Source organism: Marmota monax, unplaced genomic scaffold, assembly GCF_021218885.2.
Source record: "Marmota monax isolate L192 unplaced genomic scaffold, Marmota_monax_Labrador192_F-V1.1 WCK01_AAM20220418_F8-fsc00004, whole genome shotgun sequence".
Classification (NCBI taxonomy): Eukaryota; Metazoa; Chordata; class Mammalia; order Rodentia; family Sciuridae; genus Marmota; species Marmota monax.
The window spans coordinates 12,835,167-12,862,427 of NW_026692881.1; the positions used below are offsets into that span (position 1 = coordinate 12,835,167).

At 35.7% G+C, this 27,261-nt stretch overlaps 1 protein-coding gene across 6 annotated transcripts in view; it reads left to right on the forward strand.

Annotated features, from left to right (window-relative positions):
• Znf518a (zinc finger protein 518A) overlaps positions 1–19,032 on the forward strand; it is a 29,104-nt gene extending 10,072 nt beyond the window's left edge. For all 6 annotated transcript variants that reach the window (XM_046450376.2, XM_046450375.2, XM_046450371.2 and 3 more), the window contains exon 3: positions 12,435–19,032. In XM_046450376.2, the coding sequence (XP_046306332.1) occupies positions 12,561–17,015 (4,455 nt within the window). In that variant the 5' untranslated portion in view covers positions 12,435–12,560 and the 3' untranslated portion in view covers positions 17,016–19,032. The remainder of the gene's footprint in view (positions 1–12,434) is intronic.
• Positions 19,033–27,261: the final 8,229 nt, after the last annotated feature.

The window sequence follows — 27,261 nt, forward strand, 5'->3', positions numbered from 1 at the left end:
ATTGATCTATCAACTTTCTGTCCTAAGTAATAGCAACCAAAGTGAATTACTAGTTCAAGCTGAAAGGAGGAGTTACTTTAAGGAAAAGGGATTCCTAAAATTCAAGGGCAAGAACATACAGGCAGACCTCAGTAGAGGCTTATGGCTACAAGCAATATCAGAGTAATTAGTTTCAGTGAGGGTACTTGGGAAAGCCAATGATCTCTCCCTATTGATTTGGTTTGTTTCTTTTATGCTATACCATGCTGTCATTCTTCTAAAGAATTAACATGTCATCAGTAGTTTAGAGAATGTCTTTCTATATAGAGTTGTCTATTTTTTAAAAATATTTATTTTTTTAGTTATAGTTGTACACAGTACCTTTTATTTTATTTTATTTTATTTTATGTGGTGCTGAGGATTGAACCTAGGGCTTTGCACATGCTAGGCGAGCGCTCTACCGCTGCTGAGCCACAACTCCAGCCCAGATTTGTCAAATATGTTTAACAAACATATAGTCATGGAATATTTCTTCTGACAAAAATGACATAGAAATGAGGGTCTTTTAATTTAAAAATGTATTGCATGCCTTAATCTACAACTTCCTTTATTTTAAAAATTAAAAATATTATTCACAATAAATATCTTTACAAGTCAGTTCAGTGTCTACATCTTCTTACCCTCTCCCCACCCCAGTCCCCATCCTCTGTTCCTTTTTCTTCACTGGCCAACAGTGGGCATTAGAAATATACAACATGTCCGTTTGGGGCTGTGGCTCAAAGGTAGAGTGTTCGCCTACCATACGTGAGGCATTGGGTTCGATCCCCAGCACCACATACAAATAAAATAAAGATATTGTGTCCACCTATAACTAAAAAATAAATATTTTTTAAAAAAGAAAGAAATTTTATGACATGTCGGTGCTAAGAATGTAGCTTGGTGTTGGAGCACCTGCCTCCCATGTGTGAGGGCCTAGTTTAATCCCCAGCACCTCAAAAAATAAAAACATGTGACATCTGTAACAATCGATTGGCAGAATTTTTCTTATTTTAATTTGTTTTGGATTCTACGGATGTTGCCCATATTTTCACTTAAGAGTCCTCTGTGACTTTGTTCTTTGCCCATTTTGTAATGTGTTTTTATTATTGTCAGATATATTTATATAAAAATGCATAAAATATACACGTCTTAGATAATAAAACAAATAACCTTTATATTTACTGTTTTAAGTTAACCAATGTGTTCTCTTTGGTTCTATCCTCCCTACCCATATAAAATTGCTATTCTGACACTTTTGGTATTTTTATAAGAATTAACTCCAAGTTTTTTAGTTTTGAAAATTTGGTAATAAGCCTAAATCTTGCATCTAGCTATGCAATGAAAAGTAACAATGGTATTAGATGAAGGCTCCCAGGGGATGCTAAGGTGAACCTGGGCCATAGTCTAGCTTTAGCTTTTGTGGTAGTTAACTGGGAGCCCTTTTGGGGATGTTGGTGTATTAAGTCAAGAGTGAATCCTAGGAACTTGAGGGCTCACCATAATCAGAAGCTGATGGGTCTGTAGTGTGGACAGATATTGGATATCTGGAAGAATGAGTAGTCTGGTTTGAAATTGGTTTTTGAGGTCACCATGTGACAAGTTACATGCTGAGTCACAGTGTGAATATAGGAACATAGAAAGGAAAACAGAAAAACCATCAGTAGATATCAACACAAGTCAAATACAGATGAGATCTGGGCCTGGCTCACCTGGGAATTCTGTGCTAAGGTTGAAAAGATGGTGTGAAGTTCTTAATGATGAGTGTTCATCTTTGACCTGCCTGGAACATGTGATCTGATGCCCAGCTTTTATACTGGGATTTCCCTTTACTGTTTATTTTCTATTTGGGTGGAATGTATCTTCTAGGAACTTCTTAAGGAAGGGTATCTGGCAGGTAAATTTTGAGATTTTTCTTTCATGTCTTCATTTTATCCTTACACTTGATCAGTAGCTTGGCGAAGTATAGAATGTTCAGTTAGAAGTTTTACCTCAGGATTTGAAAGCATTGTGCTTTGTTTTTGTCTTCCCATTGTTGTTGTGAGAAGTCTGGAGCCTTCTGATTTCTGAACTTTTGTTATATGACCTGTTTTTCTCTCTATAAACATTTGGGATATTCTTTTTGCCCTACTGTTCTGAATCTTTTGCAGTGATATGTCTTGGTTCATATGATATGCCTTGCTGTGCATATAGAAGACAATTTTATCCTGGAAACTGATTTTATACAGTTCAGTACTGTAAAAAATAATTTATGATTGCCGCCCTCTTTTTGTTTGTACTTTGTTTCTCCATTCCTGTGGTGTTAGACCTGAATTGCTTCTCTTAATTTTCTTGGTTCTCCTATTTTTATCTTGTATTTTAAACCTTCTACTTCCTGTCCTTCTTTTCCTCCCTGTCTTGTACTGGGGATTAAATCCAGGAGCATTCTACCCTTGAGTTACTTCCTGAACTTTTTTCTAAAAAATTTTAAACCTTTTGTGACAAGTTCCCTGGGCAGGCCCCAAGCTTATAATCCTCTTGCCTCAGCCTCCCCAGAAGCTGTGATAACAGATGTGTGCCACTATGCCTAGCTTTTTATTTCTTTTATTATTATTTTTGAGACAGGGTCTTGCTATATTGCCTATATTGTCCAGGCTGTCCTTGGAATCATGATTCTCCTGCTTCAGACTCCTGAGTAGCTGGCCTACAGGCATATGCCATTGCTTCTGGTGTTTATTATATTTATTTAGAGTTCTTCTTTGTTCTTTTAATGTTCCTTTTTTTTGGGGGGGGGGTAACATTCTGTTCTTTTTTCATTTTATTCTTATTTGTTCTAGGTAGTTATACATGATAGCAGAATACCTTTCGATTCATTGTATACAAATGGAGCACAACTTTTCATTTCTCTGCTTGTACATGATGTAGAGTCACACCACATGTGCAGTCATACATGTACCTAGGGTACATGTTCATCTCATTCCACCATCTCTCCCGCCCCCATATCCCCTCCCCTCCCTCCCGCCCATTTGCCCAAGTTCTTCCATTCTTCCCATGCCTCCCCCCCCATTATGGATCAGCAGCACTGTTTTTATTTCTATTTTTTATCAATGAGTGATTTTTGTTTTTCTTTTTTCTTTTTGGTGGTGCTGGGGATTGAACCCAGTACCTTGTGCATACAAGGCAAGCACTCTATCAACTGTGCTATATTCTTCAGCCCTTTGTCAATGAGTTTTAAAAAATATTTTATCTTAATGTATAATCTCCACTTTAACAATTACTTTTTTCCATTGATTTGGTCTGGATTATGAACTAATTTTAGAGGATTGCCTCAGATGTCTGTTGAGAGCCACAGCCTAAGGGGCCCCAGCAAACTTCCAGCTGCCGGGCTGGGGATGTGGCTCAAGTGGTATCGCGCTCGCCTGGCATGCGTGCGCCCGGGTTCAATCCTCAGCACCACATACAAACAAAGATGTTGTGTCCCCCGATAACTAAAAGATTAAAATTTCTCTCTTTCTCTCTCCCTAAAAAAAAAAAAAAAAAAAAACAACACTTCCAGCTGCCAGCTGATGATTGGCTCACAGCGGCCCCAGCAAACTTCCAGCTGCCAGCTGATTGGCTCCTCTGTGGTGATGCTCATTGGGCTGTTTCCCCGCCCTTTCAGACCATGGAGCTGCTCATTGGACTTTTTTGGCTCTGCCCACAAGACCCAGCCAATCGGCCTCAAGAGCAGGAGGAGTGGGGGGGGGGGGTTGAGAGGCTTGTGGGAAGCTGGTGGTGGCAGTTGGGCTCTGAGGGAATTCCTGAAGAGCTGGTGTGGCGTGTGTTCTAAAAATAAAGTTAGTTTCTGCTTGATAAGTGGCTCGTGAATTGTGCCCAGCCAGACTGCGGCATTTGGTGGCACAGGCCACACCACACGAGCTCTTCAGGAATTCCCTCAGAGCCCAACTGCCACCACCAGCTTCCCACAAGCCTCAACCTCCCCGACTCCTCCTGCTCTTGAGGCCCATTGGCTGGGTCGCGTGGGTAGAGCCAAAAGAGTCCCCCAATGAGCAGCTCCATGGTCTGAAAGGGCAGGGAAACAGCCCAATGAGCATCACCACAGAGGAGCCAATCAGCTGGCAGCTGGAAGTTTGCTGGCAGCTGGAAGTTTGCTGGGACCCCTTTGGCTGTGGGTCTCAACAGATGTCTTTTCAGTTTGATTGAAATTTGAATTTGTTGAAGTATTTACTTTTTCCACAGAGAGTACATATGTCATATATTCTCTGAATCTGTATCTCTAAAATTGTTTCTCCCTAACATGAGAGTTTTCCTGGAGATAGAATTAATTCTTGGGTTAATCTTTTTCCCTCAAAAAACTGTTAATCATTGTCTTCTAGCATTTACAATTGTGATTAATATTGGTGTCTGTTTTAAGTTGGTGTTGCTCATGAAAAATTGAATACCATTTCAGATAACTACCTCATCACATTTTAGGTAGCGTTTCATTTTTATCCTATAAATTTTTTTTTACTAGGATAAATTATAGATATTGACTTTCATATTCTCCTTACTGGTAATCTTATTTGGTATTTAGGGAGCCTTTAATTTTCGAAATTCAAGTCTTAAGGAAAAAAAAAACGCATTTTCTTCTATTGTATTATTATTATTGTTGTCAGTCTCTTGTTACATAATTCATAAATTAAACTTTATCCTAAGTATGTAATGATAGGGAAAAAAGCAGTACATGAGTTTTGGTTCCACTGGGATACTTAGAATATATCCTCCCCAAGATAAGGTGGGGACTACTCTATCATTTGATTTATTTTTATTTGTTTTTTATTGCAGTAACTTTTATTGTAGTTAATATTTTTCATTGCTGGATAGAAAAGAAGTTTCTCTCAGTATTCAGATTATGTGAGGTGGGAGCATCACTTGAAGCGAGGAGTTTGAGGCGAGTCTGGGAAACATAGTAGGCAGAGCTCAGGTTAAAAAAAAAAAAAGATGGTAGTTGTTGGTTGGTTCAGTATTTGTCCATTTCTTAAACCAAACATAATATGTTTATAGAATGCTTTTCTAGTTTTTAGCCATTTTGTAGTATTCTCTTTATTGTAGTGTTTGATAATTTCAGTGGGTACTTGGGAAAGGGAGGAATTTAAATGGTTTAATTTGCCATCTTGATGCAGGAAGTTCCCCAGATTATTTTAACACTTTTCGAAATTTTCTTATTTCAAGACTAGGGGTATTGGTCAGTTCTCATGAAGTAATGATACTGTAGTTTAAGTAGCACATTTAAAATCAGTAATCCTTGTTAGTGGGGTAGAGATTGAACTATAATAAAAAGAGCATTAACCAAATAGGTTCTAAGATTAAAGTTACGATAAAAATTTCTCATTACTTTTTGTACTTTACCTGAGTTGTTCCCAAAATATAGTACATTTTGAACCACAGGTGGCAACCCTAGTATAAGTTGCTATCAAGTATTATCTTTGTTTCCGCACGCTTACTGTTTGAATTTTGAGGGTAAATTGTAAACCCAAAACTACCTAAAAGACACAACTCCCGTCATACAGTATTCTACATGTTATAAATCACATACAAAAATATTGACATTTAACATTAGTTATTTATGATTATATATAGTTATCAGACTTAAGACTAACTGGATTTCTTTCTGAAGTGGTCTCTTCCCTTACTAGTATTTCACAATTTTTGTTTCTTTTGTCTAGCAAAAATGTTCCAATGAAGCTTTTTAAGCTCTTGTATTTGAACCTGAAGTTAGTGAGAACTTACATGAAAACTCAAGATTACTATAGAAGAGGTGGCAAAGGTGAAACAGGACTTTTCATAATGTCATTTTAAGTTTCAAGTGAGCTGTAATTAAGGAAGGAATAAGCCATATCTATCTGTATTTTTTTTTAATTTGCTATATTTTATTTTATAACCATTTTGACTCCTGAGTTACACAGTAGAGTAACTTAAAGAGATTGGAACAGTTCAGTTTCTAGCTTTTCAGAATTTCTTCCCCCATCTTGCCCTAGTCACTGAACAAAAACCAGAAAGGTGATTTAGTAAATCTGATTTTGAAAAAAAATAATGCAATTCTTAACATAAAATGGTCTCAGTAAAACAGTAAATTAAAACTTGACTCCTTCATTGCAGAGACTCCTCTTATTGGTAATGAGTGGCTGGTCCATTCTACTGGAAAGAAAAGTGCACTGCTTTGCTCATCATTTTGGAATTTTTCTTGATGAAAGAATAGTGTCAAATGGCCTTCTCAGTCTTCTATCCCAGCTTCCTTACAGTTCCAGTTAATTTTGGTAACCCTTTATGGCCTTCCATTCCCTCCACAGGGCCTTCCTTCACCTTGCATTATTTTTCTTTGTAATACTGAGGAATTATAACAAGGAATTATAACATTTCCATTCTGGGTTCACTGTATGAAAGATGTCCTCATTAAAAAGATAGTTATGAGTCAGTAGCTTAGTTTACTCTCTTTAATGGGCTTATTGAATTACATAGTAACTTCTTTGAGCAAAACTTTCCTTGTAGGGATCATCCCTGAAAATTGTGTTTTCTTGTTAAGATAATGAAACAAAATGTTTGATAGAATATTTGCTTATATGATTCTATAATTTGCCCTGTTCTGAGTTTTTAAATATAATTTGCAACCAAGGGAGATTTAAATCCAGAATCTTATTTAGTATACAAGGAACAGATAATCCTACATCTAGGTATGACAATATTTGTAGTTGTAAAACACATTGTCTGTGTGAGAGAGAGAAACATGAAAAATAGGTAAGAGCTATGCAATAGACAGGGAAATTAATAAGCCTTCCAGTAGCTCTTGAATTATATTTTCAGTGTGGACTTTTTATTTTGTTGTGAATGTTACAAGTTTTTAGGACTGCAGAAGTGCATATTGGGATGAGAATAAATGTAAATCTATTCATCCTTCAGAAGTACTTAACATGCATTGTCAGACACAAGTTTGAGGCCAGCCTTAACAACTTAGCAAAGCCTTGTCTCAAAATAAAAAGGACTCAGGATATAGTTAAGTGGTAAATGTGCAGGGTGTTTTACATGCAAGGACTGAAATTGTATCAGTCTTCATAACAGCAAAACATTGGAAAAGATTTCAAGTCCTACCAGTGAGTATCTCATTAAATAAGCCAGAATACATTTGTTCTGTGAAATACTCTGCAGCCATTAAAGAGGGTATTTCCAGGCATTGGCCTGGAAAGAAGTCTATGATATAAAAGTGAAAGAAGTCAAGTTGCAAAAGTATGTAGAGTATTCTATTTACATAGGAATAAATTGAGAAAACCCCATATATATGTATGACTTTTGTGTTTACTTATCCATCCTTCATTTGATAATAATGCTCTGATTCTTTCCAGGGAACTATCCAGTCTCTATTCTCTAATCTCAGTTCATGTTATTGGATGGTGTTCACATGCTTCTGGCTCCAGTGAAGGCCGCCTGCAAATCAGGCCTGGTCATTCATAAAAATTTATCTCACTGTAGGGATTGGCACTTAAGAAAATTTGGGCTGAGACTTATGTTCTACTTTTGAGGGAATAACATACTCTTTTCTTAGTCTTGTACCTAGAAGGATGTTAGCCAGTCATCTTGGTATCACCTTGAACCTGAAAATGAAGCCAAGAGAATGAGAGATACCAGATACTAATTACATTGTTTGTATATGTAAGTGAAGCTTCCTCTTAGCTTAGTGTATTAGACATCTCCAGTAGTTGTAAATTCTGTTTTGCTCAGATCAGACTGAGTTGGATTTTTGGACATCTGTAACTGAGAGCACTAACTTCTGTGCAAACAGGTATGTTATAAATATATAGAAAATGGTCTGGGATGTTACTCATCAAAATGTTAACAGTGCTTCATGGAAGAATTGCATTGAGGGAGAGGATACCAAGGGGGCTTTCTTTTTTTCACCCTAAATTTGTGTTATTTTGACTTTTTTTAACATGCCTATAAAAATGAGTGGAAACAAAAATTGGTTAAAAGCCCAATAAAAGAATACTGTGTTTATATACTGTTTTTCTCCACTCTTCTTTCCCTTCATTATTTTGAATTATAAAATTTACTATAATACTACTTTAAAAAATATTTACAAACAGTACTGAAGATGGTTTTTAGTGTCTTACTTTCTTATATGGACTCTTTCCTCTGGTCATGGTAATGTACTCATTGTCTTCTAGATACCTGAGTCACATTGTTGACAGCCTTTTTCATAAATGGATGTTCAAAGAAAGCTATAGGTAGTATCTGTATTTAAATTCATAATCAAGCCAACCATATTTTCTAAAATAATAGGAATTCATAGTCTAGCAGAGAAATTTGTGCTGTTTCTATTATGGCAGGAAACTGGAAAATGTAGTGTAGACGCCAAAATGTTAGGCTTTTAAAAATATTTGGATGGTTTTTATAGAAAGTCAAGAGAATGTGAAAAGGTGACACCAACCCATAAGATTGACATTTGTGATGTGCATATATAGACACATGCTAAATAATCTTAATTTAAAATAATTTGTCATTGTCAGAGAAATGAGAATGCTAAGTGAACTTTCTAACTAACTTCTTTTTGTAATGGGAAATGAACCCAGAGGTGCTTTACCACTGAACTACACCCCTAGTCCTTTTTATTTTTATTTTGAGACAGGGTATCATTATGTTGCTGCCCTCAAATTTATGATTCTCCTGCCTTAGCCTCCTAGTTGGCTAGGATTATGGGTGTGTTGTGCCGTTGCGTTGTACTGAGCAGCCCATTTACTTTTGATGAAATTTTTTGATATGCTAAAATATATTAAATAATTTCATACCTTCTTAAATAGGGTATTCTTAGTACGATATGACTCTTTCTTGACATGTTTTGGGGCCATTATGTTTATCAGTAGTTCTGTATTGTAGAATGCCCTCAGGTTATTGGCACAGGTATAACTGTTTCGTTCTTAAGCTATGTTACTTTAATTAGCTATGCTTCTAAGATTTTGTGCCTCTCCCCCCTTTCTATTGGGGTGAAAAATCACATGACATAAATTGGCATTTTAAAGTATATACTGTAGTGGTACTTATTACATATATCTTCTGTGCACCCATTGCCTTCATCTAGTTCCAGAATATTTTGATCTTCCCAAAGGAGACCCCATACCCGTTAAGCAATCAGTTCCATTTTCCTTCTTCCTTTCAACTCCTAAAAACAATGAACCTGCTTTCCATCTCTGTGGTATTAACTATTCTGGGTAATTCATGGTATCCTCTCTTCCTTTTTGAAAATATTTTTGCTCTCTCACTGCCAAGGAACTCTTAATCTTCTTCATTTGCTAAGCATTGTGAAACCAACACAATTTCACTTAAATTGTTGGAAATAAGTCAGATCTGCCTGAGAATATGCAGAACTTGCCTATGAGGAGAGCTCATGTACTTTCATGAGTGGACTTCATGGCATCTCTTTTGGCTGCCACACATCCTGCTTAATATTTTCTGTTCTTGTTTATATACTGGAAGAGCTGCTGGATAGTCAGCACTGAATAAACAATGTGTTAATGTACACGTCCTTTCTGCTTTAGATTAAAGATGCAGTAGGGCAAGGACCACTTTTTTAATCTCTCCATAGCACCCATCAAAATACTTGATATTTATTAGGTATTTATTAGTTTTATTAGAGTGAGTTGGTTTTTGGGGGGAGAGTGGGTATTAGGGAATGAACTCAAGGGTACTTGGCCACTGAGCCACATCCCCAGCCCTATTTTGTATTTTGTTTAGAGACAGAGTCTCACTGAGTTGCTTAGCACCTCGCCATCGCTGAGGCTGACTTTGAACTTGCCATCCTCCTGCATCAGCCTCCCAAACTGCTGGGATTACAGGCATGCACCACAGTACCCGGCAGATTGAGTTGCTTTAAAAGCCTATTTTCACTCTGGCTATCAGTCTTTGGGAAATGTTACTTTATAAGAAAAATTTTTAATTATGTAGATATTTGAAACGGGATTGATGGGATTTAGAAGTATGAAAATATAGGTTTTTTTTTTTGGCACTTGTAGAAATACAGTTTTGGACATGTAATATTACTATAAGAAGTAGTTTGCTTTTTGTAATGAACCCCATGATAGTCCTCTCTATATGTAGCAATAGGTAATACCATCTATGTAGTAATACCACACTATGGTCTTTGGCAAACGGAGAACCCTTAATTATAACGTTTCACATGTTTGAACCTTACAGTCAGATTCTGATATGGTGAAAGTTACATAGGTGGTTATGATGCTTGTCATTGTTGAGAAACTGCTCTATAGGGAATATTCCAGTGCCCACCAGGTACATGGGAACTTTTATCTATCCCTTTATTATTATTTTTTGTAGTTTTGAAGAACAAAATGTTTTAAAAAATGTAAAAATTACATTTAGCGATACAGTACAATATTTAGAGTAAAAAATTTAACATTTTACTATATTAGGCATGGCATATTAAAAAATCAGTAAGCTGGCACCTTTCTAATATATATTGTTAGTTTAGCATGTACATTAATGTGCTTTTTTAGATGTGGCCTAAAATAGATTTGAGAAATAATATAAGGATATTTTAATCTGTAAAGCAATTTGACTTTTAATTATATTCCTTCAGTAAAAGATTTCTGTAACACTGAAGTTTTTAGGTATTTAGATTAACTAAAATTTAAACATGAGATCTTTGGTCATTATGAGTGGAGCTTAATATGATTTATACTTTATTTTCTTTAGCTTATCCAGTTTTATCTAATATTTGCTTATGTATTTAAGAACATAAAAATAAGAAAATCTAAGTTTTCTAAAATATAATTTTATATGTTTACTGTTGAACTTTTAGTACTCAAATTCCTATCTCAGCAATGTACTTGGTAATCAGAAGGTAATGGTTCTTAACAGTTTGTTAATGGTTCTTAACAATCTTTATGTGTGTTTTCTTTTTCTTTCCTTCTTTCTTTCTTTCGTTCTGAGGATGGAACCCAGGCCCTTACACATGCTGGGAAAGTGCTAGCACATCCCAAGCCTCACTGAGTTGTTCAGGGTGGCCTTGAGTCTAGTTCTCTTCCTTACTCAGCCTTCTGAGAGCTGGGATCACAGCTGTATGCCCCCACACACCTGGCCATGTGTATTTTCTCAATTTTTTATAGCAGCCTTGTGAAGGAGGAAGGGGAAGTACTGATTTTCCCCCATTTTTCCAGCGAAGAGATTATAACACAGATTCAAACTTGTTAGAATAACACGACCATTAGGTACTTTAATTAGTGGAAGTGGATAGTAATGGTTATATTCTAACCTGCCAGAGGGTTTCATTACTCCCATCTGCCTGAGTACTTGGGACCAAAAAACCCCAAATAGCCTAAGTGGTAGGAAACCAGACCAGGTCGTAGACAGACTTCAAGAATAAGGGAAATTTCTGTTTCTTTCAATTTTTTCCTACTTATTATTTTTTCACCAGTTAATAGTGATAACTTTAGATAGTAAATGTCGTCTTTTTGTTGTTGTTTGTGTTAGATGAATCAGGCTTTTGTTTTAAATGTAGATTATCTCTGGGTAACTAAGGAAATAGAAAATTCGGGGTGAAGTCTTTCGGGATTGAGAATTACCTTATGAGTAATGTAATATGTGTAGGATCAACTATGTGAGTGAAAAAGTAAAAGTTAATAGTATGCACAAACCATGTGTGCTTAAGTGGTATAACTGGAGCGTATGTTTTTAGAGCTCTCTTGTTAGGATTTTTTTTTTTTCCCCTAGAACTGGGCATGAACCCAAGACCTTGCAAGCAATCTACCACTGAGCTACATTCCCAGCTCCCCACCTTTTTTAAAATCATATTTTGAGACAGGGTCTCACTAAGTTGTCTAGGCTGGCCTCTAATTTGTTATTCTTCTGCCTTAGCCTCTTGAGTAGCTGGGATTATAGGCCTGTGCTACTACCATGCCTGGCTCTGAAGCCATTTTTATTCCATCAGATATAGTGGTTCATGCCTGTAGTCTTAGCTACTTAGGTTGTTGAGGCAGGAAGATCCTTTGGGCCTTGGATTTCAAGGCTGGCCTGGACAACATAATAAGAACCTATCTCAAAAAATAACTTTTTAATCCTGTTTTAAAACTAGTTTACTATAAAAATCTTAGAGCTCTAGGGTACTTATCCAGCTGTTGTTTTCTTTTAATGAGGAAACTGAGGTGCAGAGAAGCTGAAGCTTTCCCAGTGTCATATAATAGAGTTTAAACTAGAGTATGCTTTCCTGACTTCCAAATGAATTTTAGTTTTACTTTAAATGATTACTTCTTGCTAAGTTTTTCTTAACATACTTAACAGGTGGTTTGTGTCTTTAATATACATGCTTGATTAGTATTTCTAGTCTGCTAATATGAATGTAGAGATATAAAACTTACTTTGAATTTTGTGATGAAAATTTCAATTTTTTTGTTTAATTTTAGGTGAAATGATGTGGGGAAAATTCTGGTTATTTTGAAGATGTCTCGACACAGTATCATTTCCTGTTTGAATTACAGATAACTTCAGAGATTTTCAGAACAAAAGAAACTGAGATTTTTAATTAAATCATGCCATCTGAACAGAAACAGTTTTTTTGTGATGAAAACCAAACTACATTTAAAAAAGAAAATGATGTGGAAAAGGTGATATCTGATCCTATCAGATCAGCACCTAGACCAAAAATTTCAGAAAGTAGTTTTCATTATGATCTTAAAAATGTGAAAATTGATTTGCCGAAGATAAATATTCCAAATGAAGTCCTAGTGAAAAATGAAGTTGACAAATATAGAAAATTATTTCAGAGTAAACCACAGACTGCAAGAAAATCTATCAGTGTAAAGACTGTGAGCTGTGTAGAGGAGTGCATATTACTTCATAAGTGTGAAAGACCTGAAGAAGAGGGCATAAAAATGTCTGCAAAAATACTCAATTTTAGCTGTTTAAAATGCCAAGACAGCACTCTATATAGCCCAAATGATTTGCAGAAACACTTTCAAATGTGGCACCATGGTGAATTGCCTTCATATCCTTGTGAAATGTGCAGTTTTTCAGCAAATGACTTCCAGATATTTAAACAACACCGACGAACCCATAGGAGCACTTTAGTAAAATGTGATATTTGTAACAATGAGCGTGTATATACTTTATTGGATTTGACAAAGCATTTCACATCTACACATTGTGTTAACGGTAATTTTCAATGTGAAAAATGCCAATTCTCCACCCAGGATGTTGGCACATTTGTCCAGCACATTCATAGACATAATGAAGTTCATTATAAATGTGGTAAATGCCATCATGTATGTTTTACCAAAGGGGAGCTTCAGAAGCACCTTCATGTGCATTCTGGTACTCTTCCCTTCACTTGTCAATATTGTAGCTATGGTGCCACCCGTAAAGACTATCTTATAAGACATGTTATAACTTTGCACAAAGAACACTTGTATGCAAAAGAAAAACTGGAAAAAGACAAATATGAAAAAAGGATGGCAAACACTTCATCGGGACTCAAGTTAATACTGAAAAGATATAAAATAGGTGCATCAAGGAAGACATTCTGGAAACGTAAGAAAATTACTAATGGAAGTGACAGAAATATAGAAGAAAACACTCAAGTGCTTAATAAAATAAATAAAACACAGACCAAATCTGAAGACCAGAGCTATCTTGGTGAAGAACATTTAAATGAGGAAAAGGGTGAAAGACTACACTGTGATAATAGTGATAAGCCTGCAGAGTTGGAGTCAGGAAAACCAGCTCTTTTGTCCACTGGGCAATGTAATAGAGCTGAGGAGGGATCCAATGCTACTTCAGGTTTCTTGAAGACTGCTCTACAAGGACCTACAGTATTAATGGTGAAAAATAATAAAATAACAATTCCTGCTAACTATAGTGCTAAGTTTATGGGCTTCAAGATGGTAGATGGAAAACAGCATATTGTAATAAAATTGTTGCCTACAAATAAGCAGAATTTATACTCACCCACCTCACACTCAGATGCTGCAAAAGACAGTACTACTAATTTGCAGCCCCAGACTTTGGACACACCTGGATTTTTAACAGGAGTAACAACTGAGATAAGTGACACAGTTTATATGAAACCACCTCCGTTTTCATGTTCATCTCCTGTACTTTCAGGGAAAGTAATTTCAGAGAAAGAAATGGCTTTTATATCAGAAAAGAATAACATGCTTCCAACAATGGATTATGGCAAAAGTGTATCTTCTTTACCAACAACTTCAGAATTGGTTACCACGTCAGTGACCACAAAAGTTGAAGCAAGAGATAATGTTGACTTATGGGGAAATCATATCATTCAGAGTCATCCTGAGGTGTTAGGTACTACCATTAAAAGTCCAGACAAAGTCAACCATACTACCAAACCAAATGCATACAACAGTGGAGATATGCACAACTATTGCATTAATTATGTCAACTCTGAGTTACCTGTTGAGTCCTCCAACCAAGGATCATTGCCTTTTCATAATTACTCAAAAGTGAATAACTCGAATAAACGTCGAAGGTTTTCAGGAACAGCAATGTGTGAAAACCTTCAGAGAGAGTCTTCAAGCAAAACAATTCAGCAACCAGTTGTTAGTGAGACAGCTTTATCACTAGTGAGGAAGGAGAGCTCAAACCCAGATAGCCTGTTATCATCTGTCAGCTTTTTAAATGATAAAGATGGAATTTTAAAAATGAAAGCTGAAGTTGAAGAACAATGTGTTTTAGAAAAAGGACACAACATTGAGGGACAAAACCTGTACACTAATGAAAACCAAAACTTAGAGAGTGTAACTGAAAAATCTAACTGGAATGACATTTCTAGTGTCGATTCACCTCTGATGCCTAGAATTACTTCTGTTTTTTCTCTCCAGAGCCAACAGGCATCCGAATTTTTGCCCCCTGAAGTAAACCAGTTGCTTCAAGATATATTAAAACCAAAATCTGATGTAAAACAAGACTCTGACATTCCAAATCAAAGCCTGCCACTTCATTGTGACCAGTCATTTCAGAAACACGAGGGAGAAGGCACAATAGTTGAATCTTCAAAAGACTTCAGAGGGCAAGGCATCTTCCCACTTCTCTCTAGTAATGGAGGTGTTGATGTGCCCCCAAATGATCTGAATTTAAAATGTAATGGAAAGGAAAAACAAGTGCTGTCTGTATCACAAGATGTGAGAGATTCAGAGAAGACACCTAGAATTTCAGGTATTGGCACATTACTTAAGACTCAGTCAGATGCAATAATAACACAGCAGCTTGTAAAGGACAAACTACGAGCCACTACACAAAATTCAGGTTCTTTATATATGCAGAGTCCACTTCTAAACTCAGAACATAAAAAAACTATATTTGTTCAAACTCCAAAAGGTTTTTTTATACCACTGCATGTTGCCAATAAGCCTGGATTCCATGTTTTTTCAGGAAGATCACGTCCACTAGTTAATACGCAAGGTGTACCTCCTCTTTTAAACAAGAAGCCTGGGATGATTTTGACATTTAATAATGGGAAACTTGAAGGTCTTTCTACTGTAAAAACTGAGAGTGCTCAAGTTTGTGGAACTGTGACCAAGGATTCTTGCAAAACACCTTTTTTAAAGGTAGAACAAAACAACAATTGTCTAACACCTGCATTTTGTTCCAGCATTGGCAGTTGTTTGAGCATGAAAAGTAGCTCAGAAAATACATTGCCATTAAAAGGCCCTTACATTATTAAAACATCAGCAAGTTCTTCAGTGAAAGCTATTCCTATTCCCAATGCATTGTCTGAGCAGCAGGGAACAAAGTTAAATATCTTGGATTCAGTAAAACCTCAGAATGAAATTTTTTCAAAAACACCACTTTATACCCTCTTGCCTGATGGCACACAAGCTGTTTTTTTAAAGTGTGTGATGCCAAATAATGCTGAGCTGCTTAAGCCTAAGTTAGTCCAAAATCGTTCTTATTATCAAAATATACAGCCAAAGAGACCTGAAGGAACATCACAAAAAATATTGCTGAAAATTTTTAACCCTGTGTTAAATGTGACTGCTGCTAATAATCTGTTAGTTAGCAACTCTGCATCCTCACCACAGAAAGACGGTGTACCATCTAATCAGACTATAGGTGGAGAGCAGAAAGAGCCAGAATCTTCTAGAGATGCCTTACCGTTCTTATTAGATGATTTGATGCCAGCAAATGAAATTGTTATAACCTCTACTGCAACATGCCCTGAATCTTCTGACGAACCAGTGTGTATCAGTGACCATTCAGAGGCCAGGGTATTAAGATGTAAGACAAATTGTACAATTGAGAGAAATTTCAATAGAAGAAAGACTTCCCCCCAAAATTTTTCAAAAATAAAAACAAGTGTAAGAAATAAAGATTCTGAAACTGCCTTTGTAGCTAGAAACAGAAACTGTAAACGAAAGTGTAGGGATAGTTCCCAAGAACCTCCAAGAAAAAAATCATCATTGCATAGAAAGTGTAAAGAAAAGGCTAAAACTGAAGATGTTCGTGAAACATTTGGATTTAGCAGACCTAGACTTTCAAAAGATTCAGTTAGAACTTTGCGGCTTTTCCCTTTTAGTTCCAAACAGCTTGTGAAATGTCCTAGGAGAAACCAACCAGTTGTGGTTTTAAATCATCCTGATGCAGATGCACCAGAAGTAGTGAATGTGATGAAAACTGTCGCTAAATTTAATGGACGTGTACTTAAAGTTTCATTGTCAAAAAGAACTATGAATGCTTTACTGAAACCAGTTTGTTATAACCCTTCAAAAACAACTTATGATGATTTTTCCAAGAGGCACAAAACATTTAAACATGTTAGTTCTGTGAAAGAAAGGTTTGTGCTAAAATTAACACTCAAAAAGACAAGCAAAAATAATTATCAGATTGTAAAAACTACCTCTGAAAATGTTTTGAAAACTAAGTTTAATTGTTGGTTTTGTGGTAGAGTATTTGACAATCAGGACGCTTGGGCTGGTCATGGGCAGAGACATTTAATGGAAGCCACTCGGGATTGGAATATGTTAGAATAAGGTATTGTAATTACCAAGGAAAAGAAAAGCAACATTACCTTAGAAGAAAACACTGGGTTGAAGTACCATACTACATGCAGCTTTTACTTGGTATAGTTTCTGAAATTAAATGTTTTAAAAGTCATATGTTTTTGGAAGAGCAAAAGCTTTATGTGTGGTACTTGAAAATGCCATCGTTGCACACATAAGTTTTGGAAGAAACTAATCAGCACAGATGTACCTTGATTTTTTTAAAGATGTGTTTGTGGGAAGTTAGGGCTAAAGAAAATTTTGATAAAAAGTTTTCCCAATTTACGTCTTTAGAGACTCTTAGTAGAGGGTAATGGCAGCTCCATTCCCTCTCTTCTTCCACCAGCCTTATAAGTCTGATATATACAGCTCCTCTGAAGATGGAGAGCTCTTTCATGATGGAGTTGAGAAATTTCTCCTCACTTGTGAAGATATACTGAGAGCTTGGGTAAAAAAAGTTACTTGACATTTGCTAAATACAGTTTAAAGGGTATTAGACTGCTTTGAAAGTATCTTTTAACTTACTATAGTTACATCTTAAATAAAGCTCAGAGTATGGGGCAAGTAAACCCTGTTTTATGTTAAGCTCTCTTCTATGTCAAAAATTGGAACATCCTCCCAATGTGATTTTGATTTTCTAAATGGCCATGTCAAGCATTGCAATAGATGGGCAGCCTCAAGAGAATCTCTTTGTCTAGTTTCAAGTCCAGTTAAAGAATTTCAACGTTTTCCTTAAGCTGATTATATTCTCCAATGATCCCATTGCACAGAAGTGTGCTCATCTGAATTAAACTGTTTCCCAAAAACCATGTGACCATCTTTTCCTGGTTGCCATCACTTAACCGTGGAACATAGAAACACTTCTAAGGGAATAGATTTTCTTGAAAAATTAACATTTTTTTTTTTTTACAGAGATGATATTTTGAAGCATGATTAGCAAGGCAGATCATATTTTTGTCAGTTTAATTACTATTATTATCTGAACATGTCCAAATTAGGACAAACCATTTTTGTTAGCAACTTTTCAGTATAATGGACAACCCAAAGCAGATATATACTAATTGTTGGTGTTGGAAAATGGGGAAGAATTAACACTGGACTCTGGTAGTTCATAAAACTTCAGGATGGATTCCTAAGGAACATGCCCAAAGGAGTTTCTAAGTGAACATTTTCATAACAATCAATAGATTTAAATTTTTCACCTTGTAAGTTTGGATCAAATTTTGTTGGATCATTGGGTAATGAAGTTCTTCAAATTTTGTTGGATCATTGGGTAATGAAGTTCTTATATTACAAAATTGTGTGTTGTATGGTTTTTGTTATATTGTTACTATAAGTGTTAATGATATTTTCATTGATTGGATGAAAACTTCAGGGCTTCTTTTCTGTATATAACAAATCTGTACATATTTTTTGTACTTTGTTATGTAAATTTTGCACAGAAAGTTTTGTCACAAAAAATTTATTTTCTTTTAGTTTCGTTCTGTGCATGCACTAATAAAACTGGTTGTTTAATTTAAAGAGAATATGTAAAACTTTAACCCATGTTATTTTCTATTTTTCTTGGTTATTATTTCAGATGTGGATTTTTTTTAGGTAAAATTAATTTTTCAGGGATTGAACACTATTGTTAGCAAGTGCCTAAAAAAGATGTGAAACAGTTTACATATGTCAACTGTAACAGTAAGGTCCCAAATGGGCCCATTCCCCTAATAGTTTTTTATTTTAAAGAAAGCCATACACAGATGCTTCAAGCTATCTTGCTATGCACATTATACTTGTACTGTTTTTGTGCAGTTTATCTACTTTCTTAGTGAAGTATTTTTTTGTATAAAACCTGGTAAAATCGTGTTTCTTAAAAATTGAGTCTAAGAATGGAGTTGATTGGAAATACACAGTATATATTAATAATGTATATGGTGTTTAAAGACTGGTAAGCATTGTTAATTTCATTGTTCCTTGTTGATGAATGTTTTCTTCAATTAAAGTTATCTTAAGTTTGTGTTTATGTAAGAATTTTTTTTAACTGTGCTAAAATCTAATGGGAGATTGTACCCATTATTCTGATGGGTAATTATTTATATTTCCAAGTGTGTGAAGTTTTTTTGTTTTTTATGCTATGCTAGTGAACTATACAAAATAAAGTATGAGCCTCTTCCCCAGAAAAAGTCATAGATGAAATTTTGTTTGAGAAGGGTCACATTTACCATATTTTTTTCTGTTGTGCTGGCAAGGTGAGCCATAGGTGGCTTATGCTCTTCAATACCCTACAGCAGTAAAACTGAAATGCTGTGTTAAGGATAGATCTGTAATGAGCCATTGCTTCCTGTGACTAGAAAGGAAAAAAGGAATTATCCTGCCAGTCTTTGTGATGCTCTAAAAATACTTTCAGAGTAGCCATTCCAGAAAAATTACAGTTGTGATATATTTGTCTGAAAGTTTTAAAAACTGTTTAAAATCAGTTGCATATGGGAACCTTTTGGTTTTAATTTAGGTTATTCTGAAGGGTGCAAACCTGCTTGGAACTTCTTTATTGTCGAGTAGGAAATAAACAGAACCCTCTGTTCTTTATTTTTCTTGACTAAAGATGACTGAGCTAATCAAACTTCAGAGTCAAGAATTAGTTTGATTATTTTCCTATTTATCCATTTCCATTGATGTGGGCCTCCCACTGTTTAGCATTGACTTTAAAAAGTAATTTACTTTTCAAAGAATTTCATCTTGCTGAGTATTCAGTAGCACAGATTGAAATGCTATAGTTTTTATGAAAATTTTCATTAAGGGGTCAGCAGTTTGTTTTTCAGGAAAGGGTCAAATGGTAAATAACTTGGGCTTTATTGGATATAGTCTCTGTTGTTACTCATCTCTTATAATGCAGAAATAGCCAGGGACTATACATAAATGAAGGTGAATGTGTTTTAATAAGACTATTTACAAAAATAGGCAATGGGGCTGTGGTTGTCACTCCAGTGGTGGAGCGCTTGCCTAGTATGTGTGAGGCACTGGGTTTGATCCTCAGCACCACATAAAAATAAATGAAGTTATGAAAAAAATATTTTTTTTAAAAAATAGGCAGTAGTTTAGATTTCGCCCACCAGTCATAGTGTACCAACTATTGCTTGAGGTCCCTCAAAGCTGTGCTTTTAGGGTAGGGTATGCATTTAAAAAATACCAGTTTGATGGTTTGTGATACACTCCATCTGTTTTGAGTTGCAGAGTATAAAAACTGAATTTGATATAAAGTTGCCACTGTAAATGTTATTTTTGTGTAAAAGTGGAGAGTACATAATGAAAAACTTTAAGTGTAATGAAAACAATAAGTGGGTAAATATGTCATCTGTGTGCCAAGACTAATGCAAATTAGGGAGGGAAGTAAAAATGATGAAAAAAGCAGAATTGCAGAACTTATGTCCAGGTTAGGTCAGAAATAGCTACTAGTTTTTTCATTTGAAATAGTTGTTAGGAAAAAGTAATAAGAGATCTTGGATAGGACATGATGGAGGTGAGTTGAATATTACCCACTAATTCCACACAGCTGACAGATATTTTAAAAAATGAAATTCCTTTTTACCATTGATATTTGCTTACTTGGGATATATACCTGTTTGGGTTAGTACACCGATTATTTGCCTTAGAAATTTATAAGGGTTCTTGTTCTTGGCAAGGTATCTTGATATCCCATCTGGCAAAACTTGCTGGAGGAATTAATTTTTTATTTCATTGTTGCCAATTAAATGACATTAGCAAAAAATTTTCCTTACAATGCAGAGTAGAAATGGTTGATTGTGGTTCATTGGTTTATATGTGCTTCATTTAAAAACTAGATGATCAAGAAATATTATGGAGGACTTGCTTTCAGTATCTTGAAAATCCAAGGGAATATGCTGAAAATTACCTTCCTTGAAAACTACAGTAATTAGCTGGAAAACAGTCTTTTTTTTAAAAAAAGACCCATTTATAGTAAAAGGCACAAAATAACCTGATTAGTTGTATGAAGCTACTGGAAAACCACAGGAATATCTGGGTGGAAGATTAAATAAACTCACTTGGGAGATTATATTTTCCACAACTTTGCCCTTCTCCCTGCTTTCCCTGCACCCAACAGCAGCTCCAGGGTAGCGCATTCAATGAACAGCCAGTTTTTCATTAACCCCACCTTCTGCTTCATAGCACAAAGGTAGAGAGGGTTGGAGTGAGCTTCAAAGACTTGACAACATACTACATGTTACAAGGGTTCTGTATGAGAATTCTCTGGAGAGACAGAACCCATACAAACTATGGAAATATATGAGAGGGTACATAGGGGAATTGGCTTACATGATTATGGAGGTTGAGAAGGTGGCCTGCCAGCTGGAGACTCAAGGATGCTAGTAGCATTGCTCAGTCAAAATCTCAGAACTAGAGAAGCCAGTAGTGTAAGGCCTCACAACCCACGCGAGGCTGTTGACATCCAAAGGCCAGAGAGAACCAGAAGGTCCAGTATTCCAGGGCAGGAGAATGTCACCAATTTGCAAAAGAGAAGTATGCCCACTTCCCCATTCCATCCATCAACACACAAATCTCTGAAAATAACTTCAGAGATACATACAGAAATAAAGCTTTACCAGCTCTCAAAAGAATTCTTAAAATTGATGCCTAAAAATAACCATCTGAGGGCCTGACTTTATTTGGGACAGGACTGGAACAATGAATACGCTAAAGAACTGCTAAAAACCATAGAGCATGCACCTAAAATTTAGTTGGGGGCTAATGGTTGATGATGATACCAAGAGAGACAACAAGGAGTTTAGAAAGAGAAAGAGCCTTGATAAAATCACAGATACTCTTGTGGTCAGGAAGAATGCATCCTGAAGTCTGTGACCTAAGAGTGACCAGAGAAGGAACTTCTGAGTCAGGAGTTCCTGGCTGAATGCAGGGCCAACTTTTAAACCATAAGCTGTGAAAGCAAACTTCAAGCCACACACATACCCCCAGGATAAGGTGAAAATCTTACTGATTCAGAGGGCTGAAGTACAACTTTTGACCACTGAATAACTGACCACACGTGCGGACTCAAGCAACCCCTAGGAAAGCCAGGGAGGAAAAGTTGAATACTAGTGCCTAAGGTGGCATATTGAGGAAGAAATAGGCTTCATGAATTTGTCCAGCCATGTCACTAAATAATGATACATCTGAAGTAGGTGAGAAAGATCAATATGCAGAGATGCTATAAGTTACCTAAAAGATATAGTTACAACACAAAATTATGAGGTAGCAAAGAAAAGTGTGATCCATAATAGAAACTTCCTTTGAGGGGTATCAGATATAGGATAAATGCTGAGAAGCTATTTCTAAAATGTTCAAAGAACTAAAGGAAACCATATTTAAAGAAATAAGGAAAATATGACAATGCCTAATCAAATAGAAAACATAAGGAGATAGAAATATATATATATATATATATATATATATATATATATATATATATATATATATATATTCTATTTGATAGAAAACATAAGGAGATAGAAATATATATATATATATATATATATATATATATATATATATATATATATTTTTTTTTTTTTCTATTTGATTAGGCATTGTCATATTTTCCTTATTTCTTTAAATATGGTGTGTGTGTGTGTATATATATATATATATATATATATATATATATATATATATATATCCATATGAATATCCTGGAGTTGAAAAGTACAATAACCAAGGTGAAAAATTCAATAAGGTTTGAGCAGCAATTTAAACTGGGAAAAGAACCAGCAAACATGAAAATAGATTAAGAGAATATGTAATTTGAAGCATAGATAGAAAAAAAGAATGAAGGAAAAAAAATCTTCACTCTAAAATAATACACAAAAAATTAACTCAATGGATCATAGATTTTAATGTAAGCAAAAACTAAAAGATTTAGAGGAAGATATTTGTTATCTTTATTGAGGCAAAGCTGCCTTAGATATGAAACAAAAACAAAAAAGGGCAATTTTTAAAACAATACATAGAATTTTATTAGAGGAGATTGAAAAGCTATTCACCTAATTCAGATGAATCTCAATTTCAATGAGAGTTTGACCTATATAGTTTTATTCCTTCCCATGCCGTTTTTGTCACATATTGCATCTTTTATAAAGTATCCATATATATACATTTATACTTGTCGCTTTATGGTTGTTGTATTTTAAACCAGGAGGAAACAGAAGTTACAAACTAAAAATTCCTTTATTAAAAAAAAGTATGTGCTTGTGCTCATATTTATATTTACCTTTGTCAGTGTTTTAAAATTCCCTCATATGAGTCTGAGTAACTTTCTAGTTCCCCACTTTCATTTCAGCCTGAAGGGCTTTGCTATAGTCTGGATCTGTAGTTTTCCCCTCAGAGGCTCTTGTGTTAAAGGCTTGGCACAGCCTGTGGCACTATTGGGGGCACATGGAACCATTAGGAGGTGGGTCCTAGTGAAAGGAAATCTTCGGGAGTGTATCCTTGAAGGGGATATTGGAATTCCTAGCACCTTCCTCTCTCTTTGGCTTTCTGGCAAGAAGATTACATCTGCACTATGAAAAGAAACAGGATGGGAAATGTCAGGCTTCCTTCTTTTCTAAAGACCCTCTCACAGGAACTCAAGGATCTGCTACATCATACCCCAAATGACCTCAGGAAGTTCCATTACATCTCACCTCTTAAAGATTCCAGCACTACTTAAAATAGTGCCACCCTGGGGACCAAGCCTCCTATCCTACCACACCCAAGCTATAGCAGATATATGACTTCAGAGAATTGCAGAACAACACAACACTAAGGGCATCATACATGTAATGGAAGTCCAAACAAAAAATATCTAAAGAAATTGTGGAAGGCAAGAAGAAAATCCTGAAATCATTAAGGAAAAAACAAAAAACAAAAAAAACAAGGAACCACCAATAAAATTGACAGCAGACTTCTCAGCAGAAACAATGAAGGCTGAAGGGAAGTGGACATGTTCAAAGTTCTGAGGAAAAAAATGCTATTAACCAAAAACCTTATTTTAAACAAAACTGCCTTTCAAAATGGAAGGCAAATAGATATTCCCAGGTAAATTAAAATAATTTGTTGCTTGCAAACTTGCTTTATTACTAAAAGAGTGTTCAGGTGGAAAGCAAGAAAGATCTCAAGTCTGTAACATACTTTATATCTTAGGGAACTACAAAAACAATTAGGAAACAACTAAAAAGCAAAGAGAGGAGGGAAATAAAAAAGTAGAGTGAAAACAAATGAAACAGAAAATAAAAAGTTATTAGAGCAATGAATGAATCCAAAATTTAGTTCTTTTAAAAGTGTAGCAAAATTGTCAACCACTAGTGAGGCTGGCCAAAAATAATCAGAGAACATTCAAATTACTATAAAATCTAATGAAAATGGACATCACTATTGCCCTTACAGAATAAAGTGAATATAAGAGAATACTGTGGATAATTGTATGCCAAATAATTAGATAACCTAGATGAGATGGGAAAGTTCCTAAAAGAACTATCAAAATCACTTAAGAAAAAATTAGAAAGTATGAAGAAGCCTATATCAACTAAGATATTGAACTAGCCTACCCCCAAACAAACAAACAAAAATTCTAAGAAAAACCCAGGTTCAGGTAGTTTTAGAATTCAAAGGTGAATTCTATTGAATATTTAAAAAGAAATACCAATTATTTGCAAACTCTTTCCCCAAACAGAATAGAGGTGTTATGTACTGAATCTTTGAGTACCCCCAAATTCATATGTTGAAGCCCTAACCCTCAATGGAAGTATTAGGAGGTGGCACAATTAGGTTTAAATGAAACCCTGAAAGTGGGGTCCCCAAGGTGAGATTTGTGCTCTTATAAGAAGTGGAAGAGACACCAGAGTTTCCTCTGTTTTCCATGTGAGTATATAAGAAGAAAACATGTGCAAACCAGGAAGAGGATCTTCACCAGAACCTGTTAGCACACTGATCACAGACTCCAAATATCTGTTGTTTAAAATACCCAGACTATGGTATGTTGTCATAGCATCTAGTACTAAGACAGTAATCATAGTACTGAAAACAGATTTTAACAGAAGCTAGATACCAATATTACATTTTATATTGATTGCCGCAGTCTGGATGGGCACAAAATCACGAGCCACTCAAGCAGGAACAAACTTTATTTTTGAAACTGCCGCCAATGCCCCATACGCTCCAGGGAAGATTGCCGACAGACCCACGCGGCTTCTCCCGGGTCCCAACAGGAACTCCCTCCTCCGGAACTCCTTCCTACTGCACTTCCCCAACCAATGGGAACTCTCCAGGAGTCCCGTAGCAGGCCGAGGTGAAGAGCAGGAGTCCAATATCCATATGAATGCAAATCTTAACATAATCATATCATCTCAATGGCTTGCTGGCATCACCTTTCAACCAAAAATGCCATGCATCATATTACTTGGCTGTGGCTCTTAGCATCTCCCCCCTTCTGTTTAATTAAGCAACAAGCAATGTGGCTAGGGACCGTGCCTGTTAGGTTTGTCCAATTCAACATATGGTTCTTACCCGTCATTGGATGAACTGACCTTTAGGCATCAGCCTCCTGTCTTAGGTTGGTACCACTGCAATTTGATCATACCCGTCACTGACTACTGGTCCAGCATATAGCCATACTTGTGGATAGGCCTATGCACCAGTGGGGGGGTGAGGTTCTTTGCCTCACCTCTGTTGGCCCCCAAATTTGGCCTTGGTGCTGGTGGGGGGGGGGTGAGGTTCTTTGCCTCACCTCTGTTGGCCCCCCAAATTAGACCATCACTAGTAGAAGGGAGGACAATACAGAAATGCCACGACACCAAGCCAATTGACGGCTCCTAGGAAAAATTGCATCACTGGTGACACATCAGCAAAGATACGCCAGCACTACCATAATTTGCTGCATCAACAGACAGATCACAATGCATACAAGTGATACATAGTCCAGGCAAGTTCTGTAAGCAGTTCAAAGCGGAGGAATCTATCAATATGTCCATTTCCTCCCAAAATAAATCGACTCATTGATTGAGCATTACATGTTGAGTTATTATTCATTGATGTATCAGTTTATACAGTTTGTTGTGATAACTATTGAAGAAGTTGTAGTTTGGTTTCATCTTTGTCTTCACCGGCACTGGGATGAAAATAGGAATTCTGACAATGATGCTAAAAAAAAAAAAGTAACATTTCAACAGGTACTAAGAAAACAATTTTCTGAACAATTTACATTATCCTGAACAGAATTATTAAATATAATGAAAAGGAAAGGTGAAAGTAAAAAATCAGATCTGTTAACCTCCTATTTGTTCATATATTAAAACAATCTTCAACAGCTGTTTACCCAATTTAAATTAAACCATTAAAATCACGTGAATAATAAAAAATTTGGATCCATTTATTCATGAGCGCTCCTCATATATGATATATGGACATATGCACATACAGACATACAACACAAAACAGAAGTGTGCACACGTAACATACAACATATAAGACAATAGTAAAGGCCTTGTAGCTTTATCCCTGTGGATTGTATGGAATTCCTGTTATGTGAGTAATGCCAAATGATGAGCAAAATTGTTTAAAAGAGGTAGAAGCATAACCAGGCCCATTATCTGTTTTTAACTGTTTTGGAACGCCCACAGTGGCAAAATTTTGTAAGCAATGAGCTATAACATCTTTAGTTTTTTCTCTGGAATGAAGGGAGCCCATCAAAAATCCGGAAGAACTATCAACTGTAACATGCAAATATTTTAATTTTCCAAATTCTGGCAAGTGTGTGACGTCCATCTGCCAAATATGGTTAGGTATCAGTCCTCTAGGATTGACTCCAAGATTAACTTGTGGTAAAAATTTTGACATTGTTTTATTATATGTCTGGCTTGTTCTTTAGTTATTTTAAAACGCTTTTGTAAAGTATTAGCATTGACATGGAACCTTTTATGAAAATTTATAGCTTTTTCTATTGTGGAGAAAATATGTATGTCATGTGTAGATTTATCTGCTAATTCATTGCCCAAACTAAGGGCTCCAGGCAATCCTGTATGTGCCCTGATATGTCCTATAAAGAATGGATCTTTTCTGTCCCATATTAGACTTTGTATAGTGGAAAACAAAGAGAAAACAGTAGAAGAAGGGGAAATCCTACCAGCATCTTCAAGGGATACGATAGCATTAACTACATACTGACTATCAGAAAATAAATTAAATATAGAATCTTTAAACATCATAA